The sequence below is a fragment of the Pseudonaja textilis genome, chromosome 1, assembly GCF_049901715.1.
Source record: "Pseudonaja textilis isolate UNSWEBS1 chromosome 1, rPseTex1.2, whole genome shotgun sequence".
NCBI lineage: Eukaryota > Metazoa > Chordata > Lepidosauria > Squamata > Elapidae > Pseudonaja > Pseudonaja textilis.
Window position 1 is genome coordinate 23,650,342 of NC_141990.1, and position 19,507 is coordinate 23,669,848.

At 40.5% G+C, this 19,507-nt stretch overlaps 1 protein-coding gene across 2 annotated transcripts in view; it reads left to right on the forward strand.

Annotated features, from left to right (window-relative positions):
* Positions 1-19,094, forward strand: part of LOC113441533 (cGMP-dependent protein kinase 2-like) — a 67,511-nt gene extending 48,417 nt beyond the window's left edge. For both annotated transcript variants that reach the window (XM_026708579.2, XM_087929058.1), the window contains 10 exons: positions 2,495-2,539; positions 6,685-6,814; positions 9,454-9,596; positions 12,971-13,060; positions 14,407-14,548; positions 15,806-15,969; positions 16,444-16,560; positions 17,526-17,588; positions 18,477-18,552; positions 18,656-19,094. In XM_026708579.2, the coding sequence (XP_026564364.1) occupies positions 2,495-2,539; positions 6,685-6,814; positions 9,454-9,596; positions 12,971-13,060; positions 14,407-14,548; positions 15,806-15,969; positions 16,444-16,560; positions 17,526-17,588; positions 18,477-18,552; positions 18,656-18,742 (1,057 nt within the window). In that variant the 3' untranslated portion in view covers positions 18,743-19,094. The remainder of the gene's footprint in view (positions 1-2,494; positions 2,540-6,684; positions 6,815-9,453; positions 9,597-12,970; positions 13,061-14,406; positions 14,549-15,805; positions 15,970-16,443; positions 16,561-17,525; positions 17,589-18,476; positions 18,553-18,655) is intronic.
* Positions 19,095-19,507: the final 413 nt, after the last annotated feature.

Genomic DNA, 19,507 nt, shown 5'->3' on the forward strand with positions numbered 1-19,507 from the left:
TAATTATTGTCTTCTTATTTCCTGTACAAAATCATCCAAACCTGGGCTCCAAGACCTATGTGAGGAAGAGCCACATAAAATTGGATTTTATATGGTCTTAAGGATGGATACTTTGTAAAGATGAAATTATTTGGTTTTTTTTAAAAAATATAGTCTTGCATAATGATTCTGAAAGGTAGGACCTAGTTCCAATTTTTTATTTGCACTGTAATTTGAAACAGCATAATTAGTAAACCAAATTAAATCTTAAAATGTCTAATACTCTGCACATAAGAAATAACTCTGTTTTCATGCAGTGTTTATCCTGCGTGATGCTTTTACGTATGCTGACCACTGGGAGATAGTATATACCAGTAATCGGTTATGCACTGCCTTTTATTGGCCAGTATAAATAAAAATCACAATACTAATCTTCCTAATAGTATATCTCATATATAGACACCTATAAGGGCCTTTAGCTATCCCATTGTTGTAATAGTATTTTTCCCCCTTTAAACAAGCAACAAATCACCCTGGATTTATCATGGGTTCCTTTTGGCATCTTTACTGTCTATTTTGTTAATGTTGCAGGCAAGCAACTCAAAAGGAATAAGATAAACATTTGATTTATTGGCCAGTTTAGGCTGATGTGGGCATGCTTTTTCCCACCTGGCCCCTGGGCATTGTCTTTCGGAGTAGTTCTGTTTTGGACAACACAGCTGACCAGCAGTGATAGAGTTGCGCAGAGAAGTGTGTGCGAGTGAGTTCTCTTCTAGCTGCTTTGTGTTCTGGCTAATCCATGTCTCTGAACCAGGGATCAGTTCAGGGGTCTGGCAGGTAAAGTGTTGAAGGCATCATAGATGTCTTCTGTATATAAGGTATCAATGATCAGGTCTAATTTGACACAAGAATTTAATAGGGGTGCAATCAAAGGAACATGGGGTTAGTGCTATTTGAAAACAACACTCTTTTGGAATAGTGCTTGTCCGCCCTTGTCCAAATACTCTCTGAGGTCAGCTGATATTAGCCTTTGTTTGAATGCCTCCATGCAAAACAGCACCAAACCAGAACAAGTTGTGACAGAGGACTAAACCTACTTGTTTAACCATCTGTCAACATTTTCTTCAGTCCCCTATCATTCTGTATTAAGCACAATAATTGGGGGATGTTTTCCCACTGGCTGCTAACATATGGAGGGAGGGGAGAGAAACAAAGCTGGAGGAATCCATCAATCACTGTCCTTAGCATGCCCTCTACACTGTAAATGATGACAACACCATTTGCTGGCATTGTGTCTATGGTAGCATAAGGCTAGCCAATGGGGACAACAAATCGTACAGTTGAATTTTATTGTTGGCTCAGTGAGTGATGATAACGCTTTAATGTGGAGTCCTAAGTATGATTCTGCATTGATTAATTATCATCCCAGTACTGTAGGTACAAGATACGTTTGATTCCCCTAAATATGATTTTTGCTATTTTGTTGTATTTTTGTAGCTGTCTACTTATGCAATCCTTGCTTCTTTGATTGTTGTTCCTTTTGTGAACCACAAAATGAATTTAATAAATAATTGAGAAAATGCCTATGGAAAAAAAATACAGAACTGACTATCCTATTTAATCAGTTAAACAAAACTGACTCAGTGATCTTGTGAAGAATATTTATCTGGCTATCATTTGGGTTGGTTCAAAATATATACTAGCTATGTTCACAAAACATGCTTAACCAGATCAATTAAACTTCAACCAACTGCAGTCATGTAATATATGTTGAGCTTGTTTAATTTTAAACAACCTTAATATATTTGCTTTTTTGGTTCATTATTTTGCTGGGGATAGCTTAGGATGTTGCACAGATTCAGCTAGTTTGCTTAATTTATAATTCAGTGTATCTTTAAGTTCATAAAATGAATGCGGTAAGTGAAAACATAGTATCCAACTCCCTATTTTGTTTATGAGTATAATCAGGAGATGATCATTTTTAATTTTTCTCTCCTCTATTCCTACTGAAAGGTTTAGTCCTTTAGCTGGGATCTCCTAGGTGATCTTCCTTCTATTCAATTAATTAAAAATGAAGGATGTTTTCTTTTTGCCTGCAGTACTTGACCTGGGAAGATCCTTTTTCTTGCCAAATAAGAACACCAATTAAATGTATTTCTTTTTATGGAATCCTAAAGGGAAAGGATTGGTTTTGGGTCCTCCGGTGATTTCTGCAGGTGTAGATTTTGGTCTGAGAAATGTGGCTTATTCTTGCTTTGGTAACTTTCTGCCATTCTGAGAAGAATCTTTCTGAGAAGAACAGAAGAACTCATCTGTCCAATGTTGACAATAAAGCATCATGTTAGTGAATTTTTCAGAGAGGAAGAAGGATGATGTATATAACTATGGGTGGGGGCTCAGTTGGGCTGGAAAACTGTGTGGTGTATGTGTGAGAGAGAGAGGGAGGGAGAGGGAGAGGGAGAGAGATTTTATTCCATTAATGCCTTTTTTTTCTTTTCTTTTCCCACCCTCCCAGGGAAGTCATGGTACAAGAGGATCTTCCTCTTTCTGAAACAAGACGGTCAGTGTTAAACCTTCTTTATGAATATACTGGTGTGTCATTGCTGGGTATCCACCTCAGTTGCTGATGCTGATCCTGGGAAAAAATTCATGGAAAAGTGATCACGTAAGGCTGAGGGCTGTCAGGACAAATAGAACCTTACTTGGTTGGTTTCTGCATTGATGCCAGGCCATGGGTTGCTGTTCCATGACTTACTTAACAGACATCCTATTCTTCTGTGGTTATAAAAGTCACAAAAACCAATGGAAGGCAATACCTCAAACACCTGTTTTTTGTTTAAGTCTAAGTTTTTTGACAATATTCTCAGGGGGTATTTATCCTACTGAAACAACAGTTCTAGGTTTTAAAATTCTAGGTTTGCCCAATTAACAGACATGTTGGGATTTCTGTTGTTGCTTGTAGCCTCCAGGGTTTTATCAAAACTCTGCCTTTTTCCTGCCAGTTCCAGTCGGGGGCGGTAAGAAATCTAAAGGTTGCCCTAGACAACAGTAGTAACAGCAGTGAAGTTATTCATAAAAACAGACCTCTGCTAACAGTCCATTTGTCTTGTTGAGATCATCATATCACACAAGCAAGGGAATATCTTTCCCTGCTAATCAAGAAAATAATCATGGCCATAATCTGGAACATTTCCACAAAGTATCAACTTTATTTTTTGTACATCTTATAGATTAAATAGCACTAAAAAGGAATTATAAAGGAGCAAATTTAGAGACAGAAAATCCTGGAAGCTCTAATGCCTCACTGCTCTGAGGAATGGTCATCAACCTACACAAGTCAAAAGTTGGTAGGCTGCAAGTGGAAAACAGAAATGCCAATGGCAAACTATAAAGGATTTAAATGCAGTTGTCTCAATTAAAGAAGTCAAGCAACACATGTAGCCAAAGGCAAGAACTGTCAGCTCTTTCTGTGTAGCCCCACAAACCTGGAGGAAATGCCTATACCGATCGGTTGTATCTGTACAAGCAATGCAGGGACTCTTTTTTGAACTGAACCAGGATGAATCTGTTTTATGGCAGGGGAATCATTTTCCTTTCGGGCTGCACTTCAATAATTTTATCCATGGTGGATGAGACTGTAGGAAACAATGGATCCAAATTGATATTCTGCAAAGGATATTTGCAACTAATGTTGCTACATGAAATAGCTAAAGACCTTATACCCTATGGTTCTAAGATTGCTGGTAACCCACCCTGGTCTATCAAATCCGCTACCCTTTTTCAAAAAAGAGTCCCCCAGATGGTTCTCTGGATTGGCCTGCTACCTAAAAGTGAAGGTTTTATTTTGCAATAAGTTCTCAGTGGTCTACCATGCCAATCATTTTTCCATCTTCAGTTGAGGTTCCAGAAGAATGATAGCTGTGGATGAGAGATTCCTGACTTAAGCAGTCAGAACAGTTGCTAGGTTTTATGTACTTGTCCTGCTGTTAAAATAATATTTCAGCTGATATTATTCAGATGGCTGTCAAATATTATTCTTCACTTTGAAAACTCTTGTGGGTTGAAAAGCTGACAATAATAGATAAATCAAACTACGGCATCTAACTAGCAGGTATTTCAGAAATGACAAAGGCAAATTAGCAATGACTATTTTCCCCTCGTGCATTGAATAAGGTAGGAGGAACTGATGGCTCCAGAAACTTGTGATAGATTGTCTGTGCTGTTGAGAATAATCTGATGGTAGGACTGAAAAAGGAAACTTAAATCCATAGAGTTCACAGTCATAGAGGAATTGGGGTTTCTCTATGCTTATAGAAGGTCAGGAAGTTTGCACTCTCAGGAAAGCGTCCCAAAATTAGGAAAAGCATGTATTGAAAATGAACAGCTTATTCAGAATTCTGGCAAAAGAGTTTGTGGGGTGTAGAAACTTTCCTAAATCCTAAATTGCGCCCTGCCTGGGTCTGAAATACATGCTAGTCTATGGTAAAATGGGGATTGAATAGTTTGTAAATCAGCATGCCTTTAGGGCCCAATTATTTTCTTAGCATGTTTGTATCTTGTCAACCTCAATAAGATTTAGGTTTAGTATATTGTGGATTCATGTCCTGAGTAGGTATGAAAATCTGTCTTGATGCTACAGCCAAGGAGGGAAATATATCTTTTTTTTTTCCTGATTAGACTATTTTTCAAATTGACTCTGATCATGGACCACACAATTAAATAATCCCTGTGGTTTTGTGTTCACATTCACATTTTTTAGGTGTTCACATTCACAATTTTTAGCAAATGAGATGGTTATGGTTGGGTTGAGTTGAGTTGGGTTATGTATGCCTTCCTATTATCTCAATTTTTAAAGCTTTTTTTAATATGAAATTTTGTATCAAAAATTTTAATCCCAAATTAAGGCTTTATTTATCAGTTCAATAAATGGGTCAGGGTAAAGGTTCCCCTCACACATGTGTTCTAGTCATTTCCGTCTCTAGGAGGCGGTGCTCATCTCCATTACAAAGCCAAAGAGCTACGCTGTCTGAAGACATCTCCATGGTCATGACTAAATGCCAAAGGCACATGGAACACTGTTATCTTCCCACCAAAATGGTCTCTATTTTTCTACTTGCAGTTTTACATGCTTTCAAACTGCTAGGTTGGCAGACGCTGGGACAAGTAATGGGAGCTCACTCCGTTATGCGGTGCTAGGGATTTGAACCACCAAACTGCCAACCTTTCTGATTGACAAGCTCAGCATCTTAGCCACTGAGCCACCATGTTCTTTGGCTACATTCTAAAAGAGCAGAATGTGTAACACAAACGTACTGATCCAAGATTTTAGAAATCCCTCAGTGCTATTGAAAGTCATTCTCCAACTCTATGAAATCCAATTTTTAGGCATTCATTGTTAACAGTGCCTATTTGCACTCTTTCTGCGAGAGATCTCACATCCACTTAGCATTACACCTGCAGACTAACAGCTGCTAACCAAACTTGTTCATTATTATTGGATTGGTTTAATATTAATCTCACAGTGCTACTGGCATTATTGCTTGCAGTTTTCAGCCTCTGATCCATCCACTGATTGCCAGGCACATGGGAGGACTAAGTGTCAGCATGCAGAGGGAAGCAAGGACTGAGACAATGAGCGGGGCTCCTCATGTGAGGAGGCTGCATGGACCACACTTTGAGAGTCACTACTATGGAAAGTAGTACTTTTCCAGCTGCTCTTTGCTTTGAGAAGGAAGGGTTCTGCTGCTATGATGTTTTTGCTCCACGATACTTTTGTTCCTGGTAATGAAAAGCCATTCCCTTACCCAGAGACTGCTATTTGCATTTTTACAATATTCACACTGAATACAAAGTCACATTTAGGTCAATCATATACACCTGCCCCCGCAGAAGAGGACGCAGCTGCTGAGATTCAGCTAATTTCTGGGAAGGAAAAATGAGACTGCTGAGAGGAACAAGCAGCTGTTAAGGTTGGGTTTTTGTGTGTGCGCGTTGCTCTTATTTTGCTAGACTGCTGCTTTGAGCAAAGTTAATCTTTGAGAATGGAGCACATCAAGTGACCAATTAAAAACCCTGTCCTAAGGAAGGCCTTCCAGCAGCTACATTCCCAGAAAATGTTGAACAAGGACAATTGGCAGTTTTGCATTGACAAGCATGTTATCCTTCAAGGTGTTAGGTTTATATAGCTTCATGTGTGAAGCACACCTATTTGATTCAAAGTATAACATGCCTTGAAATGAGCAAGTGGCTACTTTTTAATTCAAGTAACAAATCTAATGAGCTGAAATATAATAGCTAAAGGTATTCTGATTTTGCAGATTTCCTGAGACAAACCTGATTATTATGTTACTGACTTCATCCATATAAGCATTGAAGAAGAAGAAAAGCACAGTACTGTAGACTTCATTAAGAAGAAAGTAAAGGACAGGAGGATGTTCAAATAAATAGCCAGATCTGATCCCTCAGATTAAAGATACTGTGTTTCTCTGCACCACACTGAGAATTTTTGATGTTGGACTGTTAGAGGAAGAACATATTTTTTTTCCTGCTGGTTTCCTGGTCCATTTTGTAGCAGGTTGATTGCTTGCTGTCTCTGGAAGAAAGATTGATTACTAACATTGGTCTTGGGAAATCCTGAATAGTCATATTACTGATGGGCAATTTCTCTCTCTCTCTCTTCCTCTCCTTATTCTTTCTTCTTCTCAGGGGTTCCTTCCTAGAGGGCCCCCCAACTCCAGTGCGACTCCAGGATCTTCTGCCTGTTTTCTATGAGGATGGGGAGCAGAGAGGGAGACCAGTGGTTTTGGGCACAGGCGGCTTTGGCACTGTTGAGCTGGTAAAGAATGGTTTGGGTGTTAAAGTTAAGGTTAAAGTTGTATCTTAGTTTGATTTATCCCACTGCTTAGGTGGCCTGACACCAGAAATCTGCTGTTGGGTTTACATTACAGCTTTCCTCCTGAAACTCATGATTGTCTACTATGCATACTCTTCCCACTTCCAGTTTTTCCAATAATAGGAAATTGGCAAAGTATGTTTTACCAATAAAGGAGGAGATGTGTAGCTCAAGGTTGAAATGAGAGGCTGTTGGTGTTCTCTGAGCTTGGTTGTTTTCTGGCAGAGGTTTCATTATCCAAACTAGATAACATCATCAGTGATGATAGCACTGATGATGTTATGTAATTTTAGTAATAAAACATCTGCAAGAAAACAACCAAACTCAGAGAACACCAAGGACCCCCTCAAGGTATGTTTTGTTGAGAAAGAATAATTGGTCCAAGGGGACCCATTGTTTTCCATGGTTGAGGAGGAACCAGGGTCTCTAGTTCTGGTCCAACTTCATAATTGTTATATCATTTTAGGTTGTTCCCAACTATCTTCACTCTTGCCTCAATTTATCATAAAATAGCATTGTAGAAATTATGGGATATATGTTTTAATCAAGAATATTGTGCGAAGTTCTGGTGTCCGTAGTTGAAAGGGAACATAGAGGTGGAAAAAGTGCAGAAGAGGACTACCAAAAAATATCCTTGAAGTTTGCCTGATAAGAAAAGACTAAAATATTTAGAGCTATTTAGCTTTGAAAGAAAAGGCAATAAGATATAATCAAGTTGTATAAAATCTGGTGTGGAGAAATTTGTTAGGGAAGAGTCTCTCAATGTATTAAGATCAAAGGTTATCCAATGAATAAATGGAAGTAGCTTTAGAACAGGCAAAAAGGTGTTTCTTCACACATTGCATAACTGACTATTTGAATTCATTACCCAAGATTGTGGTGATGGCCACTAATTTGGACAGCTTTAAAAGGAGATTAGATAAAGTCCCAGGGACAAATATTTCAAGAGCTATTCATCTTTTAAGATTTTGTATGAGGTACAAATGGCATTTGCAAGAATTATGAGGACTCCAAAGGCATTTGACTGAAAAAAAATTGAATTAAGTCAAGTCTTGGTTGGGTTCAATGAGGCTATTTTTATGGAGAAATTAGTCCCATGGAAGCTTCTATTCCACCCAGACAGTCTTCTCAGCACACTGGCATTCTCAACAGTGCTATGGCAAAAACTAGGCAGAAGATTCTTAGAAAGGATAACAGATAGATGAATGTATGTATATGGGGATTAGAAAAGGTTTCAAAGAAATTCCGACTGAGCAAACTGAAAAAATGTCATCAGTGTGACAGCTGAGGATTTACTTAATGGAAAACCTATTTTCAAAAACTTAACAAACTCAACATTAATCAAGTTTAACATGCTGTGCAAGGCACCATTATGTTTTAAACCAGGGTTGTCAAACTCCCGGCCTGTGGGTGTGTCACATGCTGGCCACGCCCATGCCTGGTTTAGCAAAAGGCAGAAAAGTCCCGATGTGTCACGTGATGCCACCATGACAATGTGAGTTTGACACCCCTGTCTTAACCTGACCTGGTTGAGTGTACTCTATGAATAGAAGTACACCCTCCCAAGCTACTCCGCCACACAAACTTCATACAACTATAATTCTCATATATAATAGAACTATTGCAAATAAGAGTGATCATTGCATAAGAGCCTGTAAACTAAAGAACAATTGACAGAGGTAGCCTCAAGAGCATTTGGAGAAAAGAAGGCTCTTGGAACACCTTGGACTTGCTAGTTAGACTTTGCTCTTCTTCTTGCTCTTACTAATCTGTGCCAGGAGCTTGCTGCCTGCTGGCCCTTTAAGGGATACCTTGAGGATCTGCTACTCCTGCAATCTTCTCACATCTTCAGCAAAGTGAAGATGCTCTTTTAACAGTGGGAGGTCAGCTTAATTGGGAGGAAGCTGGTAATGGAATAAGAAATACGTTCCTAGTGGCTTTGGGGATATAGATTTTGACTTTCATTACTGTCCTAGCTAGTTAACAAAATGAAGTAGCCTCATTGGTATTGGGGGAATATTTTTGAAGAAGGTAATTATACAAATTTCCCATCTTACTTCCCAAGAGAGCTACCCCTCTGGGAATCTACCAGTGACAGGTAAAAGCTGATCCAGTCACATGAACACATCTTTGACTCAAAAGGAAGCATAGTACTATAATGAAGTTACAAATCTAGTTTTATGTTACTTTAAGTAGGGAAAAAATGAACTTGCGATATAAGAAGTATTGGCACACAATGTTTACATCTTGGGCTAGGTTCAAAATACAGCAGCTGTTATGAACTGAAGGGAGAATATTAAGGCTGATTCTATGTTCTTATGCCATTGAAATGGTTGCCCCTTTACTGGCCAGGCAACTGGAAGTGAGATTGGCAGCACTTTCCTTCCAAGAGGACAAAATAAGGTTCCCAACCTCCCACTTATGGATAAAGCCTCTCTGCCCCACTTCTGTTTCATCTTCCCAAGCTTAGCTCTCCCATTTGCTCACTAAGAGGAGGCCATGAAATGAATCTGGGTTTGTGGGCATCTTGCTCTTTGGATCATAGGAGTAAGAATTTCTGAGCTACTTTCCTTCTTCTGCAGGTCCGAAACACAGTGGAAGGCCAGGACTATTTCTTTGCCCTCAAGCGCCTGAGGAAAGACCATGTGGTGCAGAAGCGACAGCAGGACCATGTTCTGATGGAGAAGAAAGTCCTGCAGCAAAGCCGCTGCCCCTTCATTGTCAGGTTGGAATTCCCATGCTGTGGAAGGAAAGGAAAGGAAAGGAAAGGAAAGGAAAGGAAAGGAAAGGAAAGGGAAGGGAAGGGAAGGGAAGGGAAGGGAAGGGAAGGGAAGGGAAGGGAAGGGAAGGGAAGGGAAGGGAAGGGAAGACCCTGGGGTGGGGATGAGCTGAGGGCTGGAACTGAGGAGATGGCAGCGATCATGGCCCAAGTGGCCAGACTTTGGCTTTATAGCTGCCTTGATGAAGACTATCATAAATCTGGAGGATCATTAGGACTCATTCCTGCTATTTAGAGATTTGTCCAAAATTTTGAACCAAGGTATCATAGCCCTAGCTGCTATGACCTCAAAGGCTATTACCATTCTCAATGATGCTAACTGGACAGGAGAGCTAAGGATAATTACAAGGGCCCTGCAGAGATCTTGCCTAATATGTAAAAAGCAAACATAACTCCTCCATTTTGAAAAAAAAAACCCACCCAAATCTATAGTTGGATGATATCTTCAGCAGAGCCATCCATACTGATGCAAATGAGTGGGCAAGATTTTGGAAAGTGCCATCATTTCAAGAGAGTACAAAGATGGGTGGAAAGAAAGAAGTAAAAAAAGCTGGGATAGGTATTTCAGTCATGAGATCAGCAGCATAAAATCAGCCCCAGAATCAAGATTTCACTGGATATAATTTTGGTGGTTAGCCTCTTTAGATTCCATGTAACATTCAAAGACGAGAGTAATGCTTACTGAGTGTATCAGCTCTGAAAGTACAAGGCCATTAGTCAACACCATTTTTGACTTATTTGATGTGATCTTTCTAATAGACTGCTTGGGTAAGCTTGTAAGAGTCTGAAAGAAAGCAGCTGAGAGGAAAGAAAATTAAGATAAAAATCAATTAAGATAAAAATTAAGATAAAAATCAATTAATTTTTGTAAAAAAAACCCACCCCTTTGATTAATAGGACCCCTAATTCCTATAGTGGTGAATGAGATAAAAGGGAAACATCTAGTGCAGTGTTTCTCAACCTTGGCAACATTGAGATGTGTGGAATTCTACACCTAGAATTCCCCAATCAGCATGCTGTGAAATTCTGTGAGTTGAAGTTCACACATCTGGAAGTTGCTAAGTTTAAAATGTGAAAGACACACCCTCTTGTTGGAGAAGATTGATCTCTGTTAATGGTTGATCAGCTGTGCCTTTTTCATTGTCTGTTACTATGTCCTTTTTGAGCAGCAGGTATATTTTTTGTTTTCCTTTTATTTTTAAAAAATTTAAGGAAGTATTTGAGTCATTCTTAGCATTGCTTACCAGTCTCACCATCCCGAAGCTTATGAACATAAACATGAAATTTAGTTTTACTACAAACCTTCCTATAGTTCTAAGCCTAGGCTAGCTGATTGTGTATGCTGATCTATCTGTCTTACTGTTTCAATTTGTGTCCTTTTATTTTCAGAACTTCACTAAGGGTTTTTTGTTTCCTGTCCTTCATTTTTTCTCAATGGCCTGCAAGTGCACTTTAAACATCTCCATTTAGAGAACTTCCATCCTTGAGGTCCTTTTTGTTGGCCAATTACTATTGTTTCTCTTGCCACTGAATCCTATTTATCATTGCTCTGAGTACTTTAAAGTTTCAGATATGTGTTCAATTGCATCCAGCTTCCATTTCCCTTAAAACCAAGCTCAAGCATGGCAAAGTTAATTTCCTCAAATGTTTCTGCTATTTTCCTCATTAATGAATGGCTTTCCCCAAAGGAAAGTTAAACTACAATCTACTTGTCCTTGAGTTCACATAGACCTCTTTGTCTTACGTAGGACATTTTGAAAAATTGAGTAAACTCTCTTTACAGGACATTGTCAAATGGTGGGACTGGGAAACCATCCACCAACCATGCCAAAAATTGATTCAAATTGAACTGGAATGAATAGAGTTGGGTGAATAGAGTTTTGAAGAAGCACTAAATAAGCACTGGTCAAGTAGGGGAGAACTTCTCTTTCAATCCTGGAATCTCCACAATCCCAGTGATCAACTTTTCAAACATGTGGATGATGGGGCTATAAAAGAGCCAGAGTCTCCTCTTTCAGAAGACTGTAGGCCTTTCATTTTTCTGCAGGGTTGGAGGAGGGGGGGAAAGGGGTTGTGGAGAAGCATACTAGAGAATTGAAGGGGAAGAAGACATGTTCATAACAGCCTAAACTTGCCAATAGATGCCAAGTTGATCCTGCCTCCTGTGAAACATTGATTGGCCTCCAATAGTATGCTTGGTTAAGTGTATCAGAGTCAATACATTTTGAAATTGCTACTGGTTACTGCCAATGTAACTGGAAAACACTAGTTTTCACATGTACTCCATCCAGACACTCTTTAATCCTATAATATCCTTTATAACTAAACATAGAATGCCATGTTTATCTACCTTGCATTCAGTCCTGTTGCCTCAGCCTTGTAAGATCATTTCAAATCCTAATTCATTCTTCAATAGAACCCTCAGAATTGAGGAGTCCGTGGCACTCCCTGAGTTTGGTTGTTTTCTTGTCAATGTTTCATTTTATCCAGATTATTTGAACATAATCAGTGCAAATAAGGAGTGGGAGTTGAATTCTGGAAGTTAAAGTCCGTACAAATTAAATGTTGCCCAGGTTCTTCTATAATATTGACTGCCTATCCCAGTTTGAGAAGGAACAATAAAATAGGGGACTATGCAGAAAAAGCCCTCACAAATTGAAACTATTATGGCTGCAACTACCTTGGCAGTTGGAAGATAATTTATGTTCATATGGCAATTAGAGTTCCATTGGATTTTTCATAAGTAGCTGAACTGAATTAACCCTGGGGTTCTGTAGAATGCTTAATGTATTATTTATATTCCATATATTCATTTACATTCACATAGTGGCCAAGAAACCCAGAGCTTACTCTATTCAGCAAATGTGATGTGTTGTACTTGTGCATTTTGCTCTTTTTATTGCTTCATAAGTCCATGCATCTTAAAGTTGCCAAAGTTGAGAAACACTATTCTAACCAAACACCCAATTAAACAAAACACCATAGTCTGTTCCAGCTATGGAGCTGGACAAATGCTTTTGCAAAGCCAAAGTAGCCTGAGGAGCATTCTCTACAGGAGCTGAAAAAGCAAAGAAGGGATTGGTTTTGGTCATGCTCCAAGGTTTAAAATGACTTCCTGAGCCTTCTCTGAGCTTGATGGCTTTAGTGAAGCAAGGGGACTGCTGGGAGAGTTATCCTGAAGCCTAATAAGGCAAGGAGGCTTTGAGGAAGAATGTGGATTGTCCTGTCCACTGTTGATTGATGTAAAGTGCTTTAGTTCCCTTTGCTACCACTGGGACTGATTCTGTCCATCTCTCTTCACCCTCTTTTATTCTCCCTAGGCTTTTTTCAACCTTTCGAGATAGCCGCCATGTCTACTTGTTGCTGGAGTTCTGCCAAGGAGGCGAGCTATGGGCCAAGCTGCGTGAAGTGTATGAAGATGCAGCCATGGGACTTGGGCAGTGTGGGGCAGGATGGAAGGGTGGGGTAGAAAATGATCACCTGCATGTCTTTAGCAGTTATTCCAAGGTCAAAATGGTTGTGGGCTGCAAGTTTTGCTTCTTGGCCCATAAAATATACCTTCCACTTAGGATATACACTTCTGGCCCAATGCTCCAGCACCAAGGAAGAGTCCCAAACAGTTCATTGTCTTCTCTATATTACCCTCAATGACTACCATCTATCGTTATGTTTGGGTGGTTTCAAGCTTTCCACGTAGATATTCTGAATCTTAAACTTGGCTAATAAAGCATAGTATTAGTATGATATATTTCATCAAGTCAGATAAAGAAGTAACATGTGATTCTTAGTGTGAACTTTGGTTATATATATATATATTTAATGGCTTAGTTTGTGGGAACAACTGAGAATGTTATAGATATGCAGTCATTTGCTATCTGCCGGAAACCTGTTACATCCCTAAAGAAGAATTGTATCATAGTTTAATGTACTCATAAAACAACATTCTAAAATAATAGGAAGGTCCACCCAATATGCTTCATCCTGAAAACCCAGCTCCACTTTAACTAGTCTAATCAGTGGGGTGATTCCTGTCATACAATTGCTTGGGAGGAATTAGCAGTAAAAAAAGATGTGGCTGATGAAGCTGCTTCCCACTCCATCCTGTTCATGAAGGAAGCTGCTTAAGCTACCTCAAGCATCATCATCCCAGAAGGTACATAAGGGTTTTCCTGGCCCAGATTGGAGATAACATGGATTGACTATGGGATAGTTTGTATTCAAATTGTGTTAACATCTCCTCTTACTGAAATAATGTCAGCGTTCTGAGTAATGCACTCATTGAAAGCAGAATGAGGTAAGTAGATCCCTCTAAAACATGTTTATTGGATACATCTTATCAGCACCGTCGGTGAAAACCAACTCTGGAAGTTCCTGTGGTTTTCACCTAATTAAACGAATGAAACTTTCCCCCTCCCCAGTGTCATCAGTCACATGGTCCAATGAATATAGCTGGAAAGCTCCTCTCCTTCACCAGCCACCTGTTACGATGACTTTGGTTCTCACAGGAAAACTTTTTATTTTAACTGTAAGCTGGGCTATCTACTCTCCCCTCTCTTCTTTCCCAGGCTTCATGGCAACTTTGAGGCAGCACAAGATGGCTTCAGCCAGGTTCGCCTCAGAGTTGACAACTAATCCATTTGCACAATATATTGAATTAAATGCAGTCACTAGATCTATGATTGTTTTGGGTTAAGTATGTTGTATGAGAACAGCCAAAATATATACTCTACCACTGAAATCCCTTTTTTATTTCCAGCCGCTGCTTCTCAGAACCTGTGGCCATCTTCTGTTCTGCTTGTGTGGTTGAGGCTCTGGACTACTTGCATGGACAGGGCATTGTGTATCGTGACCTGAAGCCTGAGAACCTCATGTTAGATGCCAAGGGCTACATAAAACTGGTAACAGAGGTTGAAGAATGAAGCATTTTTCACACAGCGGCCCTAAGCTGCTTATCTGCCATGCTGAAAACAGCTAGAAATGACATTGCTGACCAAATTTCAAGCTGTTCTTCAGCTATGGCAACAGGGCTGTTCAGCCCAGGTGTCCTGTCCCAACGGTGATATTTGTGGATCTTCCTGCTGCTTTATCCCTCCAACCTGCTCCTAGAAAACAAACACCAGTGACTTTTCTTTCCATGAACTCATGAGGATGTGAGGGTTTCCATTGCCATCCTCATATAAAATAAATCTGAGGTTGATTGTCTTATCCACTAACTTGTTTTCCCTGGACCCTTTCTGAAAATGGGTCTGCCCGAGTAGCAGAAAGTCAGGTATATCTTCCCTGCGAATCCAGAAATGTACAGTCTGAGGTTTCAAGGCACATATAGTCCAGTCTCAGCCTGGATTGTAATTCCTACTGACCGCCAAAAGTAATTCCCAATTTGTAAATTGCAATGTGACAGACGGAAAAACATTATTAAATACACACTTTGAAAAGCATCAACTATTTTTAATATTAATTACATCCAAGTGTCAATGAAATAAAATTAAATGTAGCTTTCATCATGGCCCTATCAATTATTTTTGGAGGTTTAGCTTCCAGTTCTGGGGGTGGTACAAAAGCGCTATCAGGGTCCCTGGTACATGAGCTTTCCACAACAGCCAGATGTAAATCTTCAGGATCGCTCAAGGCTACATGCTTTCTATTTCAATTCAGTTTATTGCAGCCATAGACCAGAGACCAGAACAAATAAAAAAACCTCCAATTTAAAATTCTAGAATAAAATAATAAATAACAGGTAAAATTTATGACAAAATCCACTCTGTCAATTACACATTACAATCATCAGCTATAATTGAAGATTGAAATTGTTCAAGTTTACATGGAAAATAAAAATTCTCTCTTGCTTTTCTTCACTATTGCAGTTAGGTGGGGTTTTTTTTTTTTAAACTGTCAGAGTATCTCTAAATAAAAATGTTTACTTTCCCACCAACGTCTGACCTCTCTTCCACTTCCTGCCTTTATTTTTCTAATATTTTTAAAAGCCATGTAGGTTGTTGGCCATCTGTAGAATTCTGCATTGTTTTCTGAATAAAAAGATTTGCGGACTCCAGCTTCATATACATATGGATTGATGGGGGCAGCGGGACTCAGCTGAAGAACAAGTTTTTCTGTCCTCCATACCTAACTACTACTCCCCACCCTCTTTTTTACAGGTGGACTTTGGCTTTGCCAAGGCACTCAGGCGTGGGGAGAAGACTTACTCCTTTTGTGGGACTCCTGAGTATTTGGCCCCTGAGATCTTGCGCCATGAGGGACATGATTATGCTGTGGACTTCTGGACACTTGGTGTGCTCATCTTTGAAATGCTTGTAGGACGGTAAGTCTGTTGCTGCATTTCTTTAGGCATTCAGCAATGAGACACTCACACTACTTCCTGGTGCAACGTCTTCCCTTCTCCCCTACAAGTAATTGATGAGGGAGGAGAAGTTGTGTGTGTGTTGGGGGGGGGGAGGGAATTGGCAAAAACTGGAGAAAGAGAGACAAAGCCTCAACTCCCAATATGCACCACAGATTCTGAATGAGGTTCCAGAGCCATTTATTGGATTTGCTTAGAGTCCAGTTGACCAGGCTGACAATACAGGCAGACGTGGTACAGATTCAATTACAGTTGCTGCTGGGACATATCAAGGATTGTTCCTGCTGGTGATATACATACATCATGCTATATAGACAAGTAGAAGAATGAGTATCACTGATGAGGAACTTCTGGTTGTGAAGAAGTGGCTGGGTCTGTCCCACAGTGATATCTATATATTCATGTTTTTCTCTTCTCTTCTTCTCCTCTTCTTAGACCTCCATTCCATAGTACTGAACCTCAAAAGATATACAGCAGGATCATGGATGGTGTCTTCTCTTTCCCTGCATTTGTCAGTGAGGCTGCATGCTCCCTTGTAGCCAAACTTTGCAGGTATGATTCCCTGATGGCATTCATTCCAATCAATATGAGTGCAGACAGGGCTGTGCTAGGATTAAGTTTTCCCCTAAATAAGAAGGAAGGAAGCGATACTCAACCTAATACTCAACCTAATTCAAACTAGACAAATTGGTGTAGTGAGAACATCATGGAGAATGTGGAGGGCATTAATAACGGTACTTTTCCTGCTTGCAGATTAATCTGTGGTTTCTGTGTCAACTGTAATTTAGCAAAAGCAAAATAACCCCAATAATGTGAACAGTCTAGGCCTCTGGCTACCTATTCCAGGAAGCATGAACATAAAGAGGACACTATTTAGAATTGGTTAAATGCCCATCACGCCTCTGAAAAGCTCTCATGGAGAACAAAAGATAATAATGTATGGATGATATCCAGAGGCATCTTGAATTTCCTACTGTTCTCCTGAAACAGTCCCCACTTCTAGTATTATAAATGAGAGGTAGTTAGGTGTAGTGATTAAAGCATCACTAGTTTGGGTAATGAAACGTCTGCAAGAAAATAAGCAAGGCTCAGGGAGTACCAAGGATCCCCCTCAGACTAGAAACAGGAGAGTGTGAGTCCCAGCTTAGGTACAATGGCAAACCATTTCCAAAAAAACTTGCCAAGAAAACCCTAAGGACTTTTCCAGGCAGCTGCTGGGAATCAGAAACTGACTGGAAGATGCCCATGTGCTAATATTGCAAAAGTGGGAGGAGAATATCCCTTCTGTCTACTCTAATCATTTTATAACTTCTATCCTGACACTCCCCCCCCCGCCCCCCGGTATCATTACCTCTTTTTTGTTTTGTAAATTAAAAAGTCCTAAATGCTGGTGACCTTTTCTTGTACGAAAAAGAATCCAATCGTTTCATTGCCTCTTCTATACCAATTTATCCCACCGGATGTATGCTAAGAAAACACTGTGGTTGTTTTTCCTTCCCTTCCTTCCCCCTTGGCAGGCGTCGACCAGGGCAGAGACTGGGCAATACCAGCAGTGGGATTCGGGGCATTCGGAAGCACAGGTACCTTCATCAGAAAGAATGCTGGGTTATGAGCTGAAATTGCAGATCCTGTTTCTGCCAAAAGGTGGCACAGGAGTAATAAAAAAGGTCCACATTCTATAGGAAAATGGGATGGAGTTGAGGAGTAATTCAAAATGTACAGAAGTTGGTAAGAAGATCAATGTATTTCCAGATGCTCATCTTCCGTATTGTCACTCAAAGGCATAAATGCTCATTTGAGCCAGTGAACTGTGTTTGAGAACTATTTGAGAACAATGATTAGATTCTTTGCATTGTGGTGGTTTCTTATTTGCATATGGCTACTGACTTGGACTAAATATCTCTACAGAAGTGAATATTTGTAGCTCAGGATTGAACTGTGACACCCATGATGCTCTCTGAGCTTGGTGCTTTTCTTGTAGACATTTAAGTACTAAACTAGGTAACATAATCCGTGCTAGTACTCCCCAGATAATATTAGTCCTGTTTTTTGAACACGTGTCTGCTGCTCTAGTGCTAAAGTCAGAAAATTAATTCTAGCCGTCTTCCATGGAGTGCTAAATCCAGAAGTCTAAAAAGCCTACGAAAGATCTGGCATTACATGAACAAGTGCCCACTTTTTCTTGAAGCTTGTATCAAAATGGCTATTGGTAGAGTCCAGAGATAAAGGGAGAGGGTTCAAAGTGACCAATAGATCTGAGCTTCTGGACAGTGTCAGCAACCCTATTGGTGATGAAGTATGCTAGATTGTACACATCTATAGCAAAAGGTCTACAGCCACTACTCTGGATCAGTGTTTCTTGGCAACTTCAAGAAACCATGTGTGGACTTCAACTCCCAGAATTCCCCAGCCAGCCATGAGAAAGAGTGGTCTAGATGTTTGCAGCTCATAGCCACTTCTATCCTCAGGTGGTTCAACTCCCTTTCCTGGAAGAAGCTGGCACTGCGTCAGATTGAGGCTCCCACCACAGTGCTGCTCAAGCAGGTATGAAAATGGCCCTCAAGGGCACTCTCCTTCTGCTTTCCCATACCAAACAGGTTGGGAAGCTGCTTCTGTTCCTACTATTTGTTTCTTGTCCTTCCTCCAGGGTTTTCCTTACATCAATTTCAAGCGGTACTCTGTTTCACAGCAGCTGCCTGAGGAGGAGTTCTCCGGCTGGGATGAAGATTTCTGAGTTTCTGGGACTGCAGGGAAAGGCCTGACCAGAGGCGTCTCCCTATAGGCCCCATGGACTGGATGGGTATTTGGAGGCACAGCTGAGAGACTTGAGTCACCCCAGCAACTTCTCCCACTCATACAACCAGATGCCCCTGAAGAGGGGTCTGTTGCCTTGTTATCCTCCTGCCTTTCTACCTTTCTCTCCAGTGCTTGGCAGAGGCTAGACTGCCCCTCCTGTTGTCTCGCTCCCCACTGCTCTTCGGGCTCTCCGACAGATTATTGCGGTGGGCAAAGTCACCTGTGAGTGAGGATGGTTGTCTTCCTGTGTTGTGCTGCTCAATGTGGGGAATAAATGCATTCAGGGGACAGCCTGAGCCTCCTTTCTGTGAATCAGACATGATGGCAAGGTGGTTTGTGTGTGTGTGTGTGTGTGTGTGTGTGTGTGTGTGCGTGCGTGCAGGGGAGGCGGGGGACTGACTGATCTCCATTCTGGATTCCACTTATTTTCTACTTTCAGTCCTCAGATATAAAGATGGCTCCCTCTTCTGGTGTGCAGCTTTTTTCAGCCACATTGTCTTGAAAGAGGGGAAGTGGGGAGCTGCAGAGTGTTGATACTGAAGCAAAGAAAGGGAGGGAGAGGAGAGCTTAGGATGAGGGTACCAATTTTTCTTTCTTTCTGGCAGCATCTCTCTCTTTCGCCCTCCCTCCCCCTCCCTTTCCCTCTTCCTCTCCCTCCCTCCCTCCATCCCTCCGTGTGTGTGTGTGTGTGTGTGTGTGTGTG